Below are 25,348 nucleotides of genomic sequence, written 5' to 3'. Positions count from 1 at the left end.
CGGGTCAGTCCATGCAGTGTCACTGACAGCTGTGTTTGAAATGCAGAGCTTTTTCCTGTGATGTATGACAAAAGCAGCGAGGCAAATGCATGAACCACAGGATCTCTGCTGCTTTCTTCAAAGTTCTGCTTCTGTGGGGTTTTCAACCATGTCAGAAACTTCAAAAGCATGTCATTTGGGGCCTGTGGTGTCTCCAATTCCTCGACACTTGGTGGCCATGCCATTTCAGGAATATTAGCAAGAGCATCTTTCATGCGTCGAGCAACATTGTTGAGCAGCTGATCATCACTGACACCCAATGAATAAATGGCTGCTTCAGTGTAGCTGCCACCAGCTGATGTATCATATACTAGTGTACTTTCATTTTTTCGATGGCGGTCATGAAAGCCAATGTTTTCACCAAATTCTTTCTGAACCATTTCCTTGATGTTGCTTGACTTCTTGCCACTGGGGTCAAAACCAAAGTTTCTCAGTAAGGCCTTATAATCAGACAGCAGGCTCTGTAGAGTTCGCAACTCATGGTCTTCGAACACAACCAAGCGTACATGTTTGAAGAACATCTCTCGTACTTCAGAAAGACGGATATCTTGTACATGGAGCTGACCATCTTCACTGCTTTTTGATGGCGACACATACTTCTTCCAGCAGGACCGGTGATAGCGGATTTCTGCTGCAAAGGGATCTGGTATTGCATCTATAATCGTTAAGATGCGATCACGCATCCTGATGTCTTGGAGGTACACTGTGTGTGCCTTGAATGCGTACCAGGCATCCATCGTTTGCATAATATGCCATCTGTCCCTGGTGGGGTGTTTTTCATCTTCCGGTTTCATGCACCATACGCAACAGTTTTTGTCATGTATCACCCCACTTGCTGCTCGAGATAGTCTCTGGGGTCGTTCCACAGAACAGCGAGCAGAACAGCTACTTTCTTCTTGGAGTATCTCCTCAGCTGCCAAACTTTTGTCTCGTCTCTTTATTGCCAGCTGTATATGACGTTTATTAGAAAATGTAATCTTGCAAATTTTATGAAAGAACATGTTTTGTGGTCCAGCATCCCAATTCACGGTGTCGTATACTGTTCCAAACCTATCCAGATGATGCCATTGCTGTGATAAAGTCTTCAGATTGTCCCATGATTCAGGCGTAGTATTGGATTTGTTTTCATCGCAATGCTCACCACAGAGGATGCACTTGTGGCTTTCTTCATTCTCCTCACGTCTCCTTTTTTACCTTTTCCCTTTGACGACATGGCTACGACTCATTCAAGGATCTCTGTAATAAATGAAAAGTGTGTTAAAACATAGTAACATTTCAGTTTACTTAAAACCTATGCATCTTAACTATTCAGGGTGTCTTCCTGGTCTTCTTCGTTGCAGTCAGATTGCGGCCGTCTAGGATTTTTCTGCAAAAATGATTAAAAAAGCATTTTTTAAATTCTAATTCTTACACTTAACAAGATATTATGCTGATAAATGAAATGTTTGACCTTAAAACATATGTTTAGACCCAAAAATCATAAAAATCGGACATGTAGAGCCAAAGATATGCAATTTTTTAATATACTGGAAGCCGTGTGGCGGCCATTTTGAATTTTGGCGTCTGGACAAGTTAGCCCACATTTTCACGAGGTTCACCCCAGCTCATTTTAATCGGCACCTTCAAATTGACTTAAATCAACCTTCAAACCTTGGTCTCGGAAAACAGTCACGGGACCCTATTGTGGGAACACTACTAGTATCTCTTCGCACACCTTGACAATTCAGCCACAGATCATCGGAAGGTCGACCATTCTCATCCTCCCACTCTTGGTGTAGGTCTTCTCCACACTCATTATCCAGTCGGACCAGCAGCGACGTAGCTCTTCCTTGAACCCTTTGTTTATGGACACATCATGGGGCTGCAGGAGCGATGTCATTCCACCGGGGATGATGACGAGATCAGTGTTGGTCCAACAGAGCAGCACTTTGGTGTCGTCGGTCTTGTGACAGCTGAACGCATTCAGGACGAGCATGATCCGTCGTTGGGAGAGACTGCCATCTGGCCTACTACTCCAGACTGTGCGCACCCAGTCTTGGACCAGTCCCTCATCCATCCACCCCTTCTGCTGCGCACGAACAATGATGTTAGCTGGAATCTTGTCTTTGGGCATTGTCTTCCTCTTCAACACGACATACGTGGAAAGCTTGCCACCGTCTGCGGTGCAGGTGAGCATGACGGTGAATCGGTCTATCTCTAAACCAGGAGTGTTGATTGTTATATTGCGTGCAAGCTTATCTGAGATGGTTGCTCCGTTATTAGACTCGAGCTATTGTAAATAATTCTTCTTTTGATGTGAGACCAGGTTTTCTTCTTCTTCTTTTTATATATTTTTGGTATACATAGTCGAGGCTCATATGAGAGCGAACACACAATGCACAACCAGGGGGACAGGAGACAAGATGGGTGGCAGAGGGAAGGACAAAATAGTGGGGAATAGAGACATTAGGAGATCTGTGGAAGGGAGAGGGATGGGGCGGAGAACACAGGGGATACAAGATGGACATTACAGCTACTTTCAGGAAGGAAAGCAGGGAATTTGAAGGAGGTGGGTTTGGGGCGGATTAACGGGGGAAGAAAAGATTGTGGGTTTTGGATGGGGGATGATAAGAGGTGGTGGTGAACAGCTGTTTTGAAGGCCTGGATGGAAGAGTGGGATTGAACAGAGTGAGGGAGTTTATTCCAAAGGCGGGAAAAAAGAGGAATGAAAGAGTGAAGGTGAGCAGTGATTCGTGATTTTGGTAGTTTTATCAGAAGGGGGTTGTTGGTTGACCTTGCACGCCCTGCAGAAATATGGTGGGGACAAATCGCAGATAGAGCCGGGGTGGGGGGGTGGAGGGCGAGACCAGAGAGGAGAGGGTAGAAGACAGAAAGACCACCGACTAGCCTGCGGTCAGAGAGTGAGAGGCCCAAAGACTCAGCCTCATCGCAGGAGATACCAATGATCCTAAATGGCTTGGTTTCCACAGCGTGAAGCCGAGAAAGATGAGAGGCAGGAGCACCAGCCCAGAGGGGAGAGCAGTACTCCATTCAGGCTGCGGATGAAAGCTTTGTATGTGGTCAGGAGGTCAGGTGGGCCGAGGAAGGACTTAGCACGATGGAGGATTCCCAGTCGACGACTGGCTTTGAAGGCCAGCTTGGAAATGTGTCTTTCCCAGGAAAGATCATGGCAGATAGTGAAACCCAGAAGCTTGAATGAAAGGACTTCTTCCAGAGGATTGTTGAGAATGTAGATGGGGTGGGGGGGGGGGGTTCCAAACGGTCCTTTCGGAGAGACATAGTGAGAGTATGAGATTTGTCCGGATTGAAAGACATGTTCCACGTGTTGGACCAGTTTGTGATTTTATCCATATCTGCAGAGAGTGAAGGAGCTGGTGCTTGCTGGTCTGAGGGATGACAGATGGTACGACAGAGGATAGAGTCATCAGCAAAGGGTGTTTGATGTGTTCATCAGCAAAGAGTGTTTAAAGAGTGTTCTTTTGTGTTTATTGGTGTTTTCAGAGCCGTGAGGCTCTATATACGCCGTGCACCTAGACTCTGGGTGTCTCCTGGTATTTCTGGATGTTTCCGAGTGTGACTATTTAATTCCTGCACACGGTTAATAAAACGTTCTACAAACTGTTAACCTGAACCAATTTCCAAAATTGAAATGGCGGAATTGAGCTTAACAGCAGTTCTAACAGCTAAAAAAAGTGTTCAGTTGGAATATAATTGAAATGCAGTTGTTTTTTTTAAGTCCTTTAGACATTTTTTCTATCCCCTTGTATGAACTGCACCCCCAACTTTTACCTTTTTTGCCGATAAAACAGTGCAGTTTATACACCGGAAATACGGGATTCAAAGAAACCCACCTTGAGTCCCATTTGAGATATACAAAGAATCATTGGGAAGCGAAGACCTCTCAGGCTTGAAGCATCTTGTACAAACCTGAAACAGAGGCCATATATACTCCTGGGAGATTGATTTCCTTGCAACAGAAAGTCTGGCCAGTCTCAGTCGGGAAATGTCATCTCACACGTCTTTTGGAACCAAATAGACCAGAATCAGGCTCAACATTCTCTTCAATGATAATCTCGATGCCCACCACCTCCAATGATGACCACAACTCCCTCGACAACCATGACAATGAACTTGACCACTCTAACGACATGATCGCCTCAGTGAGCAGGACATCCTCAGGCTTCGTACTCTGCTTTTTATCTCCAAATTTGCAGAGATATCTTTGTCAGTTTAACCAGTGAGAAGTTGACAAGATCCCATCAGGGTGGCTTTGAGGCTGCATGGTGCCATCCTCAGGAGGTTCTTGAAAGCTCCCGAGACATCGTGATAATTCCAGACGGTTCTACGGAGTTGCAGGGTGGGGGAAGAAGTTCAAAAGTACATGGATCCAGGGGTAAATGGAAGCAAAACATGCCCCATTAGCCCATTGGATGTCATTGGTGAGTCGGGGGCACGTCCTGCCTTCTCGCAACTTTCCTCTTTTATACTCTTTATAACACAGCCACTAATTACACAATAAAACTTTAATGGATTATGCATTCTGCAATGCGTAAAACATACATGTTAGTCAGTGCTGTATAAGTACAAGTCTCACAGATCCTATCCCCCACGCAGAACAATATTCATAATGCATCTACCATGTAGCTAAATGAGGTGGTGTTCTGTACCGCGGTAGGCTTACTCATTGCAAGCAATAACGAACCGTGCTTCCCCATTGTCTCGGCTCGCTCACCTGCATTTGATTTTTCATTTATTTATTTTCATTTTTTTTCCTCATTCATTTATATTTTCATTTGTGGACGCTTTCTGACAGTTCTGTGATTTTTCACGGTGTATCGACTTCGATGTCCGTCGGCACACAAAATTACTGTGCTTCCCCATTGTCTCGGGTCGCTCACCTGCATTTTTTTTTTCATTTTTTTTTCTATTTATTTATATTTTCATTTGGGGATGTTGTACGACGATTCTGTGATTTATTTTTCTTTCCGGTGTACTGGCTTCGATGTCCATCGGCCCGCAAAATTTCAGCTTTCAACATCACCCGGAAGGTACAGTACCGATCTTTAATATCAGTCAGTGAGTCAGTGAGTGAGTGAGTGAGTCAGTGGTTATTAAGAGCTTTATATATTAGATATATTGTTTCCACCGTATATACATCAGGTTTTGTATTTCCTCTTTGATGAGGCTTGTTCGTTGTGAAATTAAATTTGCATGGCCAGATGTTCAATGTCTCACTTGCAATCCGGTTAAAATATAATAATAATAATAATAATAATAATAATAATAACAACAATATGCAAATGAAAACATATTGCATCAAAAATTTCATGCAGAAGACGATGAAAAACAAGCCATGTGTGTGGTGTGAGTGAGGCGGAAGGATAAATTGAGGAAATGAAGAGTTAGAGGATAAGAAGGGAGGAGGATTAGGAAATTGAAGGTAGATGAGGCAAAGGTTTGCAGGTAAAAAGTAAGAACAAAAGAGGTCTTGGCAAGTTTGTATTAAACGCATAGAGGAAGGGTGGGATGTCCAAAATTCCAGCATTTTTTTTGAAAGAAATGGCCTCAGATTGGGTTCCTTTTATTTCATTTCATAAGATGAAACATAATGCACGTTTATAAAAATGACGACGACCAGATCATTCTCAATTGTGTCCCTTCTCGCTCTTAATTCAGAAAGTGTGACATGTCGATCCTTTGTGTTTATGCGTCTACGATTGGATGTAAAAGTGACGTCATGCACGTTTCGGCCATTTGCAGACAGGGAGCCTCATTGCTGTGTGGCAGCTGCTGTTGCAATGCTGATGGAAGACTCTTGCCGTGTCGGTGTTCGGACAGATTTGATGTAATGAATGAGTGGAAGTCTGTCCCTCCGATTCCAAGACCATGAGACGTACGACGTCTAGTAAGACAGTCAGCATGACGTCACCTGTCAAAGCTTGTGTCTTGAGTTTCTTACTGACCGGAAGTTGATCTTGATGAAGTCATTTCATCGATTTGGCACTTCGTTTCAGGTTCAAGGCGGTGAACCCAAGATCCGTGCATCACCCACGACATTGTAAGAAACAGACGGTCCGTTTTCAGGCACGTTGATCAGCGCAGATTTATTTATGCGATTTATCATAGTTTAGCAAACCCAACAGGGAGATGCATGGTGAAACTTTCTGTTTTCAGAAGCATTTTTAGTTTTTTTTTTTTTTTTAATAAGAGGCAGTGCTTATGGAGTTACCTCCGTAGAATGCGGCGAAAGCACATGAATCCACTCGTTTATAAAATATAATCAGAAACACTACAAGGAGTAAAGGAAGAGAAGAGGCAGCAAGAGTAAAATGGCTCGACCATCCCTTTTGTGTCATCAGAGAGTCATCATGGATTAGATTGAGCATGGGGATAAAACATGAGTCTGGTGATGGGCTCAGAAGGCGAGAGAGGAAATTCGTGTTTGAAGGGAGGAATACCAGTGGTGAAGGCACGCGTACAGTGCTCAGGGTATAATTGATTCCGTGACAAAGAAAATTCAGCTTTTCCGTTGGAGAGAAGCAACACGTTAATGCAAAGCTGATGTCCAGGAATTACAACGGCGTGGTGGTTTGGTTGTTGGCTTGAAAACCTAAGGTCTGAGGTTTAAGTTCAACAGGATATGAGAAAGCTTGTATATTTTAAAGAAACCACATGTTATTTATGAAAGTGTGTGTGTGTGTGTGTGTGTGTGTGTGTGTGTGTGTGTGTGTGTGTGTGTGTGTGTGTGTGTGTGTGTGTGTGTGTGTGTGTGTGTGTGTGTATGTGTGTGTTTGTAAGTGTGTGTGTGTGTGTGTGTGTGTGTGTGTGTGTGTGTGTGTAACTTGGAAAATGAAATTGCATCATTTAGCAAATATTAAGTGTGAAGTTAAATGTTTTTGTCATTGATGGTGAGACATGCCAAAATCATCAAGGTAATCCACCTGTAGTTTTCTTGTTGGAAATTTTTTGCCGGGCTAAAGGAAAGCTCAACCTGAATTGTGTGATGAAGGAAGTGTTTGTCTACACTGTGCACAAGCACAACTATACATTGATTGTTCCTAACAAACTGGACCAAACGTAATGAAAAGTTTTTGGACTCAGCAAGCAATTTGTTGTTGCTTTTTTGGAAAAAAATATCCCAGTGAAACTTTGACCAGTGATGTGTGGTTCCTGCACTGCAATCACAGTGGCCACTGCACCTTCTGTGACCTCCACGTTGATGCAATCACACTTGGAGAATCTACAATCAATCTCTCTCTCTCTCTGTCTCTCTCTCTCTCTCTGTCTCTCTGTCTCTCTCTCTGTCTATGTCTGTCTCTGTCTCTGTCTCTGTCTCTGTCTCTGTCTGTCTCTGTCTCTGTCTCTGTCTCTGTCTCTGTCTCTGTCTCTCTCTCTCTCTCTCTCTCTCTCTCTCTCTCTCTCTCTCTCTCTCTCTCTCTCTCTCTCTCTCTCTCTCTCTCTCTCTCTCTCTCTCTCTCTCTCTGTCTCTCACTCCATATATATATATATATATATATATATATATATATATATATATATATATATATATATATATATATACAGTATATGTATATATACATATATATATATATACATATATATATACATATATATTTCTTCTCTCGGCTGCCCCCGTTGGGGGTCGCCACAGCAGATCATCCATATGATCCGCATAGTGATTTGGCACATGTTTTACACCGGATGCCCTTCCTGACGCAACCCTGGTCGCCTCTTACGACACAGGGATATGGTACACCTATTTTAACCGGGGTATACACCGGCCCAGTAGTTGTTTGAATATGTATATATATATATATATATATATATATATATATATATATATATATATATATATATATATATATATATATATATATATATATATATATATATATATATACTGAAACGCAAAAGAAACTTACCACTTGTTTGAAATGTAATAAAATTGTAACAGTTCAAAATAAAACAAACCAACAATTGCGAGTTGAAACATTGGCATTTTATTGATGACATGTCAAGTTTTTGACCAAGATACACCATCTCATAAGTTTGTTTCACAGTAGAGAACAGCACAGGGTGCAATGTCAGTTCCCTTTCAATAGCGTATGTGGCCACCATTGTTTTGGATACAGGTAGTGCATCGTCGGCGCATACTGCCTACCAGTCTTTGGATGGATTCCTGCAGGATTCTGTCCCACTCAGTCCTCAATGTCTGAAGCCATCTGACTTCGGACCATCTGCCTGTCCTGCCTTGCAGTGGTGACTCTTGGCCTCCCTGATCGAGGTCTGTGATCTGCAGAGTTGTGGAGGGTGTCTCTATCTACCAGGGCTGATATCGTCTGGTGTGAAGAGCCAAGGCGACGTGCCACCTCACGGTAGCTCAATCCACCTTGCAGTATGCCCAAGGCACACTGCCGTTGATCCCTTGACAATCGTGGCATGTTGATTGAAATGCCCATTTTGCACTGGCCTTTTTAAAGCCAATATCAAGACATCACATGTAGCTCATTAAAATCATCCCGTACCCCTTGGCTAATCACTGACAGTCAAAACGGCTGTTCAACAGCTGTGCTATGAAGTGACCATTGAAGGTTCAAGTGACCATCCGTGACCATTTTGTCTGACAGTGAGGACACTATTGTCCACAAATAAGTTCACACATTTACTACACGCAGTGTTATTGTTGATATTTGAAGGTTTAAAAGGTGGTAAGTTTCTTTTGCGTTTCAGTATATATATATATATATATATATATATATATATATATATATATATATATATATATATATATATATATATGTATGTATAATTTTTTCTTTTTTTTGGAGGCAAAAACATGTATTGAAGATGAGCTTTAAATAGAGGCTTGTATGCTCCTCTCTATGGGTTACTGTTGTTAATTACTTGAACAAACCTCCCTGTTTATCTTTCCTTCTCTTTCCCCATAGATTCCAATAATAAGTCTGCTGTTCAAGTACAGTTGGCATTGCCAGCTCCGAAACCTCAATCAAATGGCCAGCGGGCAGACACCCCTCCAACTCCACAAACCTCTACCATTGGTGGCATTACAACAGCTAAAGTCACAACTCAGGGAGTGACGAGCATCACCAAACGGCCTGGTGAAACTGAAGAAGAAAAGGCCAAGCGACTGCTCTACTGCTCCTTGTGCAAAGTGGCTGTGAACTCTGCGTCGCAGCTGGAAGCACATTACAGCGGTATCTATTTGTGTTGTAACAATTTTTAACACGTCCAATGAGTGGGTTTTCAAATGCTCGTCCTTTTGAGAGACTGTGTATAAAATGAAATATTTATTGTTGAAACACGTGTAATATTTAATTGCAATTGTCAATTCAAGGTCCGACGGGATGGTGCACAACTTGTGCACTTGCATTTGAGCTGTCAAATCTGTGTTTGGTTCTCAATCCGTCTATAAACTGTCAGATCGGTGAATCCCAAGTACAGCATTGTATCACGTGTGCCATCCCTTGGATGAACGTCAACCGAAGGATCCGTCTGCTGGAATTGATTGCTGGTGGACATTAACGATCCCTGTATCCTTCAACAAAGTGAGCTAGTTCGCTAGTTCCTCCCATCCCACTTTGGTCATTGAGCAGCCTTCAACAAAGAGTACTTGTTTTTTTTTCCTCAATAACATCCCCATCCTCTCCCCCCAAAACAAAATGTTGCCTCAGACTGAGCTTTTAAAACATAAAAAGAGAGTCAAGGCTGATATGTTTTTTGCAGACGATTGCGACAATGATGTATTGAACCGTACATTTAAAGTGTTCTTAACGGAGCTTCACAAAAAAATAGCACATGAGATAACATGGCATTCTGTGCCAAGTGAAGTCCTTGTTACCCCATGCACATGAATCGAAAAGTGGGTTGAAGCAATCAGTTTATTTCCGTCCTTCCGTCCATCCGTCTGTCTGTCTTACATGAATTGGAAGATAAGTTTGTCATTTAAACATACAGCTCCTTGGCTCAGAATTCTTCCTGGCCTCACATGTGCAGAGTGGAGTGAGATGGGGTTTTTTTTTTTAAACGATGTATGCCTGTCTGGCACAGTGTGACCACTCCTCATTTTCAGAAATGCCAAGGTGAGCCAATGGAAAAAGCCAAGAATTCACAAGGTTTCGGAAAAGCGATGATAATAGAAAACCTATACGCCAAGAAAACCTATAGAAAACCAAGACGCCAAGGTGAACAACGAATAGCCAAGATCTTGTGAAAAAAGCCAAGGAGTGGTCACACTGGTCTGGCAGTAAGCTGAATTAAAAATCATTCCAAACAGAAACCGAGCTGTTTTAAAGGACATTATAAATCACACAAACGACAGATTAGATATGAAGAACTAATGTAACGTGTTAGATAGGGTGATGTAATAGACACTGGGGAAAACAGCGGTAAAACTCAGAATTAGTTTACTTGTATGCCTTTAAACCTTTATTTACTTGAATTATAGACTTGAACACTGTAGAACACAAATCACCTCTGTAATACTTCCCAAAACAATGCTATCTATTAGTATATGGCATTAGAGGGTGTGACGTGTGAGAGGGTCGGGATGAAGAAGACGACGATTGGCGATGCATTTGGTGATCAATAAAGCCTCCATCTCCTAAACTGTGACTCATCATCGTGTTATTAAGTGTGTAAGGGTGATGTGTCGAAGAGGCATCTTCAATCGTGCTAAATTTCCATATATTTTTAAAACAATCCTTAAAATCATTATTTTATTCGAATTGAAATGGAAACTTCAACACTGCATGGGGTATCGTGTTCTATGAACCCTCTAGTTTGGTTCTGCAGAACAATGAGGAATCTAAACTACTATTCGGACTCGATGCTACTTCGGTGAGGAGTCCAGGTGGCATCATTGTACATTCTCAAATCCTCCTCTGCTGCTCTTACTTCTCGTCTCTCTGTACTCTTCAGCACATCCTTTGCCTTTGTTTGTCTTCCTTCTTCCTGTACAAGGTGGCCTGAAAGTCACTTTACCCTTCCCCAATAAAGCATTCGTTCTTAAGCTAATTTAATATACTGGTTTTATTGTGCGGTAAATCCAATAATTAATCAAATCATTGTATCTGAATGCATGCCATCATTCTTCTTGCACCACTGAATTTGTCACCAAGTCCTCTTAGACATGTTGTGCAGCATTTGTGGAGTCACCTGTGCGAAAGAGGCGACGACTGCAGCTCACAATGCTTCAATCGTCCTCTACCGGTCTGTCGACACTTTCTCCTTGATGAAGCCCCACAAAGAGTTGCCTGGAGCCCAAAAACGTTGTCTGAACTTGAGCAATTATTTAGCCTGTGTTTGCCCTTTCATACACCCAAACACAAGCAACCAACTGCTCTTTAATACTATTATAAATTTGGATCCAACATGCCGTCTAACTTCCTACTGATTCCCACGTCAGTGAGTTAATGTTGCTGTATACCACGGCGGGGAGGTCGGAGGGGGTTGAGAAATTCAGCAGGGTAAAGCGACTTTCAGGCCACCCTGTAGATCAGCAAACATTACTCATGTTCATTAAAAGTTTGCAGAGTCAGAACCTATCAACTACAAACTGGAAAGCTTGCTTACAATTACAAGCAGAGTCATGGAATCCACCATTGTTGCTGATATCAAGTTGTTACTCTTTTCAAACAGCCTTACTTTTTGACGATCAATTTGGATTCTGTTCCAGTCACTCAACTCTGGACATGCTGCTCTTCTTCTCTCAGTAATGGTTGTTCGTCCTATATCTCAAACAGAAGGTCTTCCTGGACATATCTCAGCCATTCAACACAATCTCGCACCCTCTTCCGCTTACAAAGCTCACTGCCTGTGGCATACAAGGCTGCCTTCATAGCTGGCTTTCCTACTTCCTCCACTGGTGCAGTTAACCACCGTTCTCAATGGAATCCTTCCTTCTCCTATACGTATGGAGCATAGAGTGTCCCAAGGTCGTGTCTTGGCCCAGTCTTGTTCTTAATCTACATAAATGACCCCTCCAATGTTGTGGTACACCTGTTCCTTTTTGCAGATGACTCCACATTGTCTTACAATCCATCCCACTGACAGGCAGACAGCAACTGCGGCACTCTCTGATGATCTGAAATTTATTTGGCACTGGTCTCTTAAATAGAACATGTCTGTCAATCTTGAAAAAAATTCACAGTCCCACCCAGAATGATAATAAAATGAACCTACCTATCCATTTTCATGGTCAGACACTGGAAGAGGTTAAACTGGAGTCTGGACAATGGAAGACACTGGGAGTAGCTTGAACCTGTAGATATCACTAAACAGCCATGACTCTTCTTGGACTGACCATATTACAAATCTGGCCTCCAAACCCAATTACAGGCTTGAACATCCTCCATTTTTCCATGTCATTCCTTGAAAAATCATAAACTCTCACACCCTACAAGGCTTATACCCATAACCCAATGGAATTGTGCTCTACCTTATGGGCTAGTGCTCCAATATCAAACATATCTCTCCTAGAATCTATAGCATCTAAATTTCTCAACATTATTTTCATCTCCCGCAATGGGGTCAAAGCATAAAGTCTGTTGTTCTTGCATTACAAACAGGTCAGTGGCCTCTGGTTTTTTACCGCCTATCCTTCAGTTTGACTCCCTCTGTTCTGTTGGCCCTTCAACCACCCCCAGCTTCTCAAGAATGTGCAAGTTCTTCCAGTATCCCCTCCTGGTTAAACTCCAAAAATAAGGCTTACCACCCACATCCACTGTTCTGTTCCTCTTTTCTCCCAATTGTGGAACCACCTGGCTGAGATTGTTCAATCCTCTCTTCCCTCCAGGGCTTCAAGCAAGTTGTGCACCACCATCTCATAATATCCACCATCAATATACCCACAATCCCCCCCTTCCCCCATTAACCTTACCTAACCCAAACCAACCTTCTTAGTTGCAGATTACTGTGCTTCCTCTCCTCCTCTCTCTCCTCTTTTCCTGTTTGTTCATCCCCTTGCATGTTTTGTCCATCTGTAGTTACATGGCTCCACTGTCAGTCCACTGCCTTTTGAACCTCTATCACCTTGCCCTTCCATTAGTCCCGGCAATGTATTTAAAACAGGACTCATCATGGCCTTTAAATCATTTTGTTCAAATCACAATGGGATATTGTTCTTTCTCACATCACACGTAAAGTGTCTGCCACACAAAGCCTGCTGCATCCTTACTGAAGACTGATTTGTGGTCTTAAAATATTTGACCATCTCTCTTCTATCTTGCACCTTTCTCCTTTCAGCCATTAATTCCTCTCCAGCTCAACCAAGTTAGTGCAGGAATTTATCGAACAACCCTCTCCTTGTAAACCTTTAAAGTCCAGGTTGTTGATCCCCTTCATTCTTCCGTTACTCATGCTATCCTGTGGTCTTAAGTCGGGGATTTTTATCAAAAGTTTGATATGATCCCTTTTGGCCTGCTTTTAAAGTCAGAAGCAGTGCTGTCCCAGACTAATGTTGATATAAACTCAGTGTTGATGACACGTCGATTGAATCTGTGTGATCCATTGTCCCTTTTGGAAGGTCATCCACGACAATGTTCTGTGGAAATCCATTTCTTTCCTTCCTGTGAAATCACTTACCTATTGCCTTCTTTCCAGACACCACTCAACTTGGTTTGGAAATAATTCCACCTTTAACCAGTTTTCACAGCCCACAGATTATTATCATCTATCCAAGTGAAGTGAAAAACTTGATGCTCCAATCGGGGCACGTTCTTGGTGGCTATAAGAGATTCTTTCTCAACAACCCTTGAGGGTTCAACTTGGCCTCCTAGGGTCATTAGCTCAGCCCGTTATCTGAGATCTGCTGCTAGGCCCGAGATTAATGCTGTGTCTTTTAAGGGACTTCATATTCCTGAATGTGTATTCCATCCATTCATTGGGACCATACTCTGTGCAGAGCGTTGGTGCTGCCTAAGCAGTCTCCTGGGCTATTGGACACAATCCTGGACAGGTCGCCACTCCGACACAGGATACTCATTTTGCCAACCTCAGAAGGATGACAGGCAGAGTCAACCCCACCTGGTAGTAATTCAACAGCTGAATGGGATTTCAACTCAGGATCCTCGGATCCCAAGCCCACCACCCTCACCATTAAGCCAACACCAGGCTACACAATGTGTATTGTCACCTGTCAATAAGCTCACATCTTACCCCCTTAATGTTGCAACCTCTACCATCTCGTCTGCCTACTCAGTGCTTCTCTCGGTGCCAAAGAGTAATTGAAACTCCTGTGGACTAAACATTTGCATCATTCCTTTCAGTTGTAACTCAAAACAAATCACCTGATTGGCTGACCCACATCCCATCGCACATCTGCACACTCTGACATTGGATAGGGGTAAAATGTGGGGCAAGCTCGCCTTGACGGTACAAATCAGGATGGCTTAATTACATGGAAATGCAGTATCAGGGGGCCGCCTGGTTTTCAAACAAGGTTGCGTGATGCATGAAAAAAAAGATACATGTTTGCCCAATCATGTTCATTCCTCCACTGCTTTCAGGTGCAGCTCAATGTTATCTCATGTCATCTCCCATTTCAATTCAAGATTTTTTTTTTAGTTTTTTTTACTTCCCAAATAGCTTCCAACATTTCCTACCTTTTTTACAGGTCATTTTGTATTCCATTTAAATGTCTGCTATGCTCGCCTTTCTGACATTTTGTGTCCTTCGAAACCCTCTGTCGTTTCATTTCTCCGGAGTCTTGACTTTGTATATTTAAAATAAAATGAAACGTACAAAGGAAGTCCTATATTTAACTTTGCCCTGTTATATATATATATATTTTTTCATTCTTTGTAATGTAAAACAGCTCTACCTGAATCCCATACCACTTTGTAAAATGGCTTGGTGTAAGAAAAAGTGCAGATATGTAAATTTTGAGGTTATGACCAGCGAATTAAGTATAAGAGAGGAAGACGTATAATTTTAGTAATAGGCAAAAATGATGCCTTTATTAATCGTGTATAAGCTGCTTAAACAATCAGCATTGTGCCAGGCACCAATTAAAATGCAAGCAGGATTACAGGGTGTGCATTGACAGATGAAAAATGTACTCCTCAGGAAGTTGTGTTCACTTGTTAAAAATATATGTACAAATCTGCTTGGTCCTGATTGTGTGCGGTTGTGTGGTTAACATGTTTGTTTGTGTTAATAACATGTTTGTTTGTTTGTTTGTGTTAACATGTTTGTTTGTTTGTGTTAACATGTTTGTTTGTTTGTTTGTTTGTTTGTGTTAACATGTTTGTTTGTTTGTTTTGACATTGATTTAAGGCTCGTGCAGGAGCTTTATTTTTTACTCACTCGCAATGAACTCATATGATGTCTTTGCTGTGAAACAGACACAGATGTTTAAAAAAAATTTTACGAGCAAATACAACCCGTTGTTTCACTGCCGAGAATATTAAGTGTGGGGGAGGGGAGGAAGAAGGAGGGGAGGGAGAGACGAGGGAAGGCAGCATGAGGGGAGGGCAAGATAAAGCAGTGTGAGTGGAGCGTCCTTCCGAACATAGCCACCATCCAGATATGTCAAGGGAAGGTGGTGTGAGGGGAGGGCAAGGTGAGACAGTGTGAGGGGAGGGTCTGTCCGGACAAAACCACCATCCAGAGATAACCACCGTCCAGACAACATGTATACGAAGAGGGGGGGGGGAGAGAGAGGGGTGGTGAGTGAGGAGGGGTGGGGAAGTAAGGAGGGTGGGGGAAGCAAAGGAAGCATGAAGGTAGGGGAAAGAGGTGTGGGGGGAGGGAAAGGGAAGGCAGCGTGATGGGAGGGCAAGGTAAGGTCGTGTGAGGGGCAGGTCCGTCCAGAAATAACCACCGTCCAAACACGTATGGAGATAACCACCATCTGGACACGTGCAGAGATAACCACCATCCAGATATCTGCGGAGATAACCACCATCTGGGCATAACCACCATCCAGATACGTTTGTAGACAGAAAGAGAAAGAGAGGTGTGGGAAGATGCTGCACTGTATTAGGAGGGGATGGAGAAAGGATGGGACAAAGAGAGCGAGGGTTGGGGGGTAGTGAGGGTTGGGGAGTGAGCAGAGAATATGTTATACTTCATGAGCAACACACACACACACACACACACACACACACACACACACACACACACACACACACACACACACACACACACACACACACACACACACACACACACAATTGTCATGTGACAGGTGGAAAAAAATTGGCTCTAATTAAAAAAAAACTATGTAATATGGTGAACGGCTCAGAAATCAGGTGTTATCAAATGTATTTTGCCTTGAAACTGACAAACAGATAGCATACCGAGTCATATAAAACAACCAATAGCTTTTAAAACAGTCATGAGGACAAATGGAAATATGATCGCTCGTACAGTGCTGAGGTTAAAAATTAAAACCTCCAAGATACAGAATAAAACTTTTATTTGCCACCATGGTGCCCGCATAATCAAGCATGCAAGCATACACCCACACCCGCACAGAGTTCCTAAATTACAGATCCAAATATACCCATACATGTACCTCTACCTTGTTAAAAATGCCGAATGTACATCCCAATTGGGACAAGAACTGCACTGCCATCCACTGTAGGGTGCTCGGCAAGCACCTTAAGCACTCAAGCAAGCACTCCATTTAAATAGTTGGAAAGCGAGAGGTATATCCGAATGTCCAAACTATGTCTGAATTCGACAAATGAACACTTTTTAGTCGTCAGAACTGCTGTTATGTTCAATTCTGGAGTTTAAATTTTGCAATTCGGCTTAGTTTAAGAGATTCTCGAGGTTATGGCATGTGTGGAAATGAAATAATGCCACGAATGCTCACGTCTCCAGGTGTTTATATGCATTGTAATGTACCCAACGATTCGTCGCGATTATGAGCAGGCATTCGATGATATGAGTGAGGAAAGTGAAAAAAAAAACTTTATCTTTAAGAAATTGTTGCGGCCTGCTCCAAGTTTAGGCGTGGTTGAGCAGGCTAAAAAACATGGCAGCTTCAGACCTCAGCGAGGTCACTCAGGATACATCTTAGGACCCCAGAGAGCAAGGTGTTCGAGGATGTGCCTGAAAAAGATATAATTAAATAAGGCCATTAATTATCTTCAAAAGGGGTGTTTTAATTAACCAAAGCACCCAATTTCCACTCATGCACTTCCTTGTTGTTCAGTTAGTTTGCATGCAAAGTTTTAGGCTGCTACTTTTCATGGTTTTGGAGTTATGGAGGAAACACACAGAATCATACACACATCAACATTTATTCATAAAAGATACGGTATGCCATCCTGATGAGGGTTAATAAGCGCGAAATCTGGATCGGCAGCTATGTTTGATGTTTAACTAATGGTGACCATAAAATCTGTCTGTTTGAAGCTGAAGCTGCCGGTTCAAAATTGACGCTTTGGTGTGCACTTGCATAGGACTTTACATCCATTAGAGATCACGGGAGCACTCGTCATGCTCCACACATTTTGATTTATCCACCCCATCATACTACATGCCTTCTGTTTGATTATCTTGCATTAGCGAGAACAATTGTTTTGGTGGCAGACAGACTGTTGTTCTTTGCAGATTATGTGGTGTTACTGTGAGACATCCGTGGCTGATGCTCACCATTACAGCTAGGAGCTACAACTGAAATATATACTCTCTTGTGGGCAGGCCCTTGCTGCTCCTATGGTTGGCAGCGAGTGCCCTGGAAGCAACAGGGGAAGGAGAGTGGCATCTATATGTGGAAGAATTGCATATACAGCTTGTAGGTTGCCCAGACAGCTCAGATGGCAGAGCACTCGTACAGTTTTTCAGAGAACCTGAGATTCATTCTTTGTCTCAGCATGTATATATATATATATATATATATATATATATATATATATATATATATATATATATATATATATATATATATATATATTATATATGTGTGTGTGTTTAGGAAGAATTTTTAGGCCCTGTTAGACAGTCCAAAACGGGGACTTATGGAGATTTTCGTGTCTGTGCTTGCGTGTGTGTGTGCATCTGGAACCATATCTCGGACATCTATTGACCCATTTTATTCGTACTTGGCACAAAGACAACAAATGATGGTATAAATATGCACATCATGTTTTTTTGACATCACATCCAAGATGGCCAACTGGCAGTCATTTGAGTTGTAAAAAAAGAAAAAAACCCGGTGTCAAATACGTCCTCAACCATTTCTCAGACATGCATTTACACCGATGTTGTTCCAACTTGGCAAAGAGATAATGAATGATGGCTTACATAGGCATATCCTTTTTTTTCCAAGATCAGGTCCAAGATGGCCGACTGGTGGCCATTTTAGTTGTAAAAAACAACCCCGATGTTGAACACGTCCTCAACCATTCCTTTGACATGCATTTACCGATGTTGTTCAAATTTGGCACCCGGATAATAAAGGATGGCGTGTTTTTGATGTTGGTGATCCAAGATGGCCGACTGGTGGCCATTTTGTTACTGAAAGGTGTCCCCAAGCATTTCTCAAACATGCATGGTCCAATTTTGTTCAAACGTAGTGCAAGCACAGTACATGATGGTATCGCATGCCCCTCACTTTATTTTGTGATCTGATCAAAGATGGCTGACTGTTAGATTGGTGGCCATTTTAGTTGTACATAAATATGGGCTTTCCTTTTAACTCTGTACAGCAAAATTATTAAAACAACGTACAGCATGTGAAGTATGTATACAAATATTTATGTGTGTCTATGTATGATATGTCATGTAGCCTACATACAAGCTCTCAAAGGCAGCAGACAAAGGACAGACAGAAATAAAACATTTCTTTTCTCTCCCTTTTTAAATGAAATATTTTTCACTGGATGATCTGAAGTGGAGCCATATATGGAGAGTCATATATTTTCAAACCAACAGCCTTCTGTTAGCCAGAAACACGTTTCACATTCCCATCAGACTGGAGGCTGTGAGATGGCTTGTGACACCCTCATATCTGAGGCCTAGACTTGCTACTCCAGTGTTCCCATTTTCTTCCCATGGCTGGAAACGCCCCGGACATTTGGCATCTAATGAGGCATTTCTATCTATGCACTGTCCCTCTGCCACGATTCAAGTCTCTCACTTTATGTTAGTGGAGGAAATTTGCATTGGGAACTGCCTTTTTACATTTAGATGAGCCTTCACCTTCATGTTTGCTTATTTATTCTTTCGTTTGAGCGTACTTCCTCAGAATATTAATGTAATCATTTTAACTTTAACAATCAATGTGAAAATGCTGATCAATAACATTACAGCCAAACACACAAGAGTCCCTCATTTTCTCTTTAATAGCTAAAAATATAATTAATTTTCTGTATAATCTATTTAATTCCTTATGTTCTTCGCCCATTTTGAATCGGACTGTAGATGCCAGTAATGAAATTTTTCACTGGCTCTTTGGGATCACAGGATTGCTTTGAGGTAGTCTGGATGCTTCTGTATCTGTTTAGTGTAAGTGTGTAATCTGCTTCGACTACAAACTGTCTTCCTCCTGCTCCAAGCAAGGTGTAGAATCATGGTGTTTCATCCTTTGGATGGGACATAAAGCTTTTTGTCTTGTCTGTTAGCACTCACTTGAGGATGTTAATGACCGTCCAGTACCATTTGAGATAGTGTGTGCCAGTAACCTACACACATTCAAAATTGCTGCCCTAATCCACGCAATCCTCCATATCAGTGGCACGGCCACGACTGACTCGTCAATGATACAACCAGCAGATCAAATTCATCATCCAATCCCGGCCTGATGCACATCTACGTAATATATTGGTTGTTGTAAAATGAATCCTGACATCTAATTATGTGGATCATCTCGGCTCACTTATTTTTCATAGCATCCTCAATTTTATCTGGAAAAGAAGTTAGTTACCAATTCTGATCGAAATCGTATGCTTTGAATTGATTGCAATATTGGACAAAATGGCTGTTTCTGACATTTTGACAATTATGAGTTACATACGTCCTGAGAAAACTTGACGAGCATATGGAAGGCTTCTTCCAAATTTCATGCTAATGCCACCAATGGTTCTAAAGTACTTTATAATTATGTAACTAAACCGATGGACAGAGAACATCACTGACAAGTTTTCTGAAAGATTATCTCTATTCCTCAAGCACTCAAGGCAATATTAACTCCATCTCTTGCTTACGATGTCACAATCGAAACCATACAGGAACTGTTTCTCGTCACACAATAGCCGTGGTGTCATCCACAATGCTGAAGCTCAGCATAATCACGATATGAGATTTATACCCTCGGAACTCTCTTCTCGAAGCAACTGCAACACTGGCACCGCACGATCATTCAATTTTCCTTTCTTTGGGAATTACATTGTGTTGAGTGTTTGTACGCAGGTCTCAGCTCCCTGCTTAGCCAAAGGCAGTGAGCTAAAATGACAAATTGGTGGGGGATGGAAGTGAAAGAGGACAAAAAAGGCTTGACTCAATTCATCACACTGTATATAACACGAGAAGTGTCTGTTTGTGTGTTTGTTTGACTTCTATGCACTCGTGAACCGCTGGATGGAATGAGTTGAAAAATCAATCTTTGGTTGTACTTCAGGTATGCCCAGAAATGTTTTTGAAGTTAAAAAAAAATGAGTACTCCCAAAAGTTGGAAATGTCACGCAAAACTTATGTTTTAACATTAACACGAGTAATAGGCATCGGAGCGACGTGCTGCTCTGGCGCATGCTCCCATACCTGACCTGAATAGGCATCCACAACCATCCTTGACCATGTTGGGGATCGTCTGAAGCCCTCACCCCCCTCCCCCGGTATACTTTCCATCTTTATTCACTTTTAAATTTGTTTTTCTCCATAACTGTTTGAGTGATCGACACCAAACTTTCATCACAGGAGCGCCTACCCGTGGAATGTTTCAACAATGTCATATGATGATTGCATGGCAAATGCGGGCCGAGTTCCAAAAAGTCTGTTTTCTATAGGCGAGGGTTGCAGGGTGTTTCACGCATTAAAATGACCTTGACCTCGCTTCACTCATCCTCCATCACATTATAAGAGGACACAACAAAGTAGAGGTACTGAACGTGATGAACATTGTGAAGATATACTTCCCAAATAAATACATATTCCCAGAATTAGTGGGAGCCATAATGAACAAGTCATCATAAAATGAACATTCCAGAAGTGGGGAATTCAGCAGTCCGTGAGGATGGCTTCTTTGCTAGTAGTTTATATTTGAAGAAAAGCAAAAGATTGTTATTTGTGGAAATTAAAATATGTTTATTCTTTTTTTGCAATTTTTTTTTTTGATGTGAAGGAGTCGATAAGTCGTTGAAATGCTGAATGGAAGAAGAAGAATTGATATTCGTTATTTTCAAGATAGGAGATAAAAGGGCAACGGACAAGGCTGATCGACTGTAACAAAGAAAGATATAACTATTTCTGGTATGGAGATCAAAGGAGCGTTGATGCTCTCATCACAGAAAGATAAATACAAAAAGTGATTGAAGTGAAGTTATTCAGTCGTAGAATAATGACGCTAAAAATTATTTTGGGAGAAGAAATCTTAAATATTGTAATTGTGTACGTGCCCCAAGCATGTTGAGACAAAGAGGAATGAAGATCATTTTGGGATGAACTCCAACATTTAGCTCAAGTAATGAGCATTTTTTTATTCATAGTCGAAGCTCATGGAAAAGCGAATACACTGAACGGATAAGGACGCAGCAGGACAAAAGGAACAATAGAGAGGGGGGGATGCCAACAGTGGATTTGAAGGATAAGGTAGAGGGGGACTTGGACAAACAATGGGCGTGGGGAGGAATGGAAGCAGGAAAGGGTGTATGGGGTGGACAAAATGGATACAGAAGGAAATGCTCAGGAGGGAAAACTGGAAATTTGGAAGGAGGAGGGATTGGGGTGTGGGTGTTAATGGGAGTACAAAGGATCATGGCGTTGGAACTGGGGACGATGTGAGATGGTGGTGAACAGCTGTCTTGAAGACCTGGAGGGAAGAATGTGATTGAAGAGGATGTGGAAGTTCGTTCCAAAGGTGTGAAAAAAGATAAAGGAATGAGGAGGTGAGCAGCGATCCTGATTTAGGTAGTGTCACCTGAAGGGGGTTGATGGTGGACTGTGAGCACAGAGAGAGCAGAGGGTGCAAGACCAGAAAGGAGGCAGTAGAAGACAGAGAAATCACCCACCTGTCTACGATGGCAAAGTGGTCGCCCCATCGACTCAGCTTCATTGCAGGACATTCCATTGATCTTGAAGACCATGATTTCCATGGTGTCAAGCTGAGCAAGATGAGGCAGGGGAGCCAGCCCAGAGGGGAGAACAATGCTCCATCAAGCTGCGGATGAAGACTTTGCAGGTGGATAGGAGTTCTTTCAGTCAGAGAGTATGTAGTTGATGCAATGGTCTCCCTAGAAAGTTTGTGGTGGCAGAAAGGGTAGATAGATTAAAATTGGAATTAGATAGGTACTGAGAAGCATGAGCAATATCGGGGTAGAGGGATATTGACAGGACTTTGAGGTATCTTGTGTGTGGACATTGATGATGGTATTGGGTATTGGTGTCGCATAGGCAGGATGGGTCGAATATCATCCTTGTGCATGAAAGTTCCATATATATATATATATATATATATATATATATATATATATATATATATATATATATATATATATATATATATATATATATATATATTGTTCTATTAGATGTTAATAGCACACTGTGAAACTGAAATGATTGATTACTGATCGATGATTTGTTGGTTCTCCAAACTGATCAGCCATCATGATTTTGACTTCCAATACTCAGCAGTCAGTTTAACCCTCATTCATATCCGAACAGGTTCAAAGCACAAGGCGATGGTTGAGGTAAAGAACGGTGGTGGCGCAATCCGCATACTGCCCCAAGCTCCTGGAACAACGGAACGGCCTGGTGTATTGCAAGGCCGGACATTCCGCTGCGACATCTGCGAGGTTCTTGTCAACTCAGAAGGTCAATTAAAACAAGTAAGAACTATGATGTTATCAATATAAACTGATCAATAAATACGTCGTTTATTTCATTCAACATTTCATTTTTACAACATGTGCATCAGGATGACAAAGATAAGATTTGTCTGATTTTTCTGACTGTTCACTTCTTGTAAATTATTTTAGGGCAACGGCTCAGCAAGTTTTGTTGTACAAACACATGAAGGATAATATTCAGCTGTCTTCTAGAATGTCGAACGAGTGCAGAATCGGAGTAAGTCGTGAATCCAGATACATGTCTGTTTCACTAGAACCACAGGACCAAGCCACCAACTGATTATTATTAACATGTATATGGAATAAATAATGGTGAGTGGCAACTTAACTGTGGACATTATTGCACGGAAAAAAAGCAAGGCTCTTTTGGAAGAAAAACTAAAACCTCCATCATTTATATTTTACATTGTTAATGTACTGCAGTATTAATAAATTTACGTGGAACAGGCACGAGACGTATGGATAGGCGTGACCGGTGAGGGTAGAGAGGATCGTGAGTACCGGCTGTTGTGATGAGATTGACTCGAAACACGAACAGCAGGAGCGGGATGGAATGGATGCTGAGGCAGTTGAATCGCGAGTGGGAAATTGTGCACACAACAGCCAACTCGTCTTACTAAGAATAAACTGCAGGATCTTTAATGTCTCAAAACTAAATGCAGGTGGCAGAGCAAGGTTTACACCCTCGTCTGATGGATGACTCACTCCAAGATGCAATGCTTTATTTTGGCACGGCACCAGAACAGTAGTTTATAGATGAATCTGACTTCAGTGGGAATCAAATGCAACAAGGCAGCTCGATGGATAGAATGCTTCCAGGTAGTATGTGGTCGAACAAATAATCAAAGATTGGAACAGGAAAGGTTTTGGATTTTGGACCTGCACTCGAGTGCTTCTGCCACCCTATTGTCTGCGTCGCCACTCTGACTTCCAATTCACATGATCAACAAACATTAGTTTGAAGACCTCTGGGGAATCGAAGCATCACAGCCAATGCCATTCCATTACATGGAGAGAAAAGGCCGTGCAAAGCAAAGCACGGGGATGGCTTTCAAGCCTAGAGCGCTCCCATTTGGATGTATCAGCTCAGGAGGCAGCCAAGCCATCTGCCTTCTTTTCATTCACACGTTTACGCTTGCTCCCAAGGCCATTGGAATGTTTGCATTAATTCCAAGATAGCTGTGTTGAAACAGGCTTTTGGAACTTCAACACGGACACAAGCCTTTGGAAATAAAAGCTTTGAGGTAAGTCATGGCCCAGTGGCACAAAGAGACAAAAGCTTCAATTGATAGCAGGCAACACTGGAACCGTTAAGTGTCCATTTGAGGCAGGAGATGGCACGGCCCACTGAGACATTGCTTCAGGGTTCAGCCGCCAAACATGGACACTGGATCGAGTGATAAGCTTGTGTAAGTGACGAGTGTGGCACATTAAAAGGCATTCTTTCTGATGCTGAATGGAAGCAAGAGCCGAGGCCTTGAGCAGTGACGTTCCAAACTTGTAGTGTGGCAGACTGCCAATCTGTCACCCTCAGTGACCTGCCAATCATATATTTCCCACCCCTTTTGGATGAATCCTGACACAGCTTTATCCAGATCAAAAAATTGGAAATCCACAATCCATGCAGTTTTCAGTCTCCTTCAGGAGGCTCGTTATTCTTTACAGTAACTTGGCAGCGTTTGGAGAGCAGCAGAAAGCATGGCAATCCGAAGAGCCATTGCATCGCCGGTCCATTTTGACGCTGCGATGCTCTTTCGGTGTTGAAGTCCGATCAGTCCCAACCGGAAAAAAATTGTTTTCTTTTTACACTGAAACCTATTTTGATCATTTTATGATCTGATGACATCCCCAAAGTTATGATCCTGAGTTAATCCTCGACTGACTGTCTGACCATCCTAACAAAGTTGCTTTGTGTTCATTTTATGTTTTTATTTTGTTGGGTCCAAGTGTTTTCCAATCTTACAAAAAAAAAAAAACTCAGAACTATTGACAAGTAAGAGTTTACCACTTGCAGCTGTCAAATGCAATGATTGCGCATCATTATTTAACTAATTTACACAGTAAAGGCTTAAAAGATGTGAAAACTACAGTTATTCTTGACTTGATGACAAAAATTGTTTGTTTATTGTTCAGAAAGCTCCCTGAACAACAGCTGGTCCATAATGTGCTCTGCTAAGCCCTGATTGTGGCTTCCTTGTTTCCCACAGCATGTCACCAGTCGGAGGCATAAAGACAAGATGGCCGGCAAACCTGCGAAGCCGAAGTTTGCTCCT

At 42.1% G+C, this 25,348-nt stretch overlaps 1 protein-coding gene across 11 annotated transcripts in view; it reads left to right on the top strand.

Moving 5' to 3' along the window:
* LOC147013689 (zinc finger protein 385B-like) overlaps positions 1-25,348 on the top strand; it is a 543,756-nt gene that overhangs the window by 482,804 nt on the left and 35,604 nt on the right. For all 11 annotated transcript variants that reach the window (XM_085850825.1, XM_085850829.1, XM_085850824.1 and 8 more), the window contains 3 exons: positions 8,988-9,254; positions 22,891-23,054; positions 25,283-25,348. The exon at positions 25,283-25,348 is cut by the window's right edge and continues 36 nt beyond it. In XM_085850825.1, coding sequence (XP_085706951.1) covers positions 8,988-9,254; positions 22,891-23,054; positions 25,283-25,348 — 497 coding nt within the window. The remainder of the gene's footprint in view (positions 1-8,987; positions 9,255-22,890; positions 23,055-25,282) is intronic.

Source organism: Eptatretus burgeri, chromosome 13 (assembly GCF_056783735.1).
Source record: "Eptatretus burgeri isolate ZD-2024b chromosome 13, Ebu_testis_v1, whole genome shotgun sequence".
Lineage (NCBI taxonomy): Eukaryota > Metazoa > Chordata > Myxini > Myxiniformes > Myxinidae > Eptatretus > Eptatretus burgeri.
Note: the sequence above shows the minus strand (reverse complement) of the source record. Positions and strands in the feature narration are given on the sequence as shown.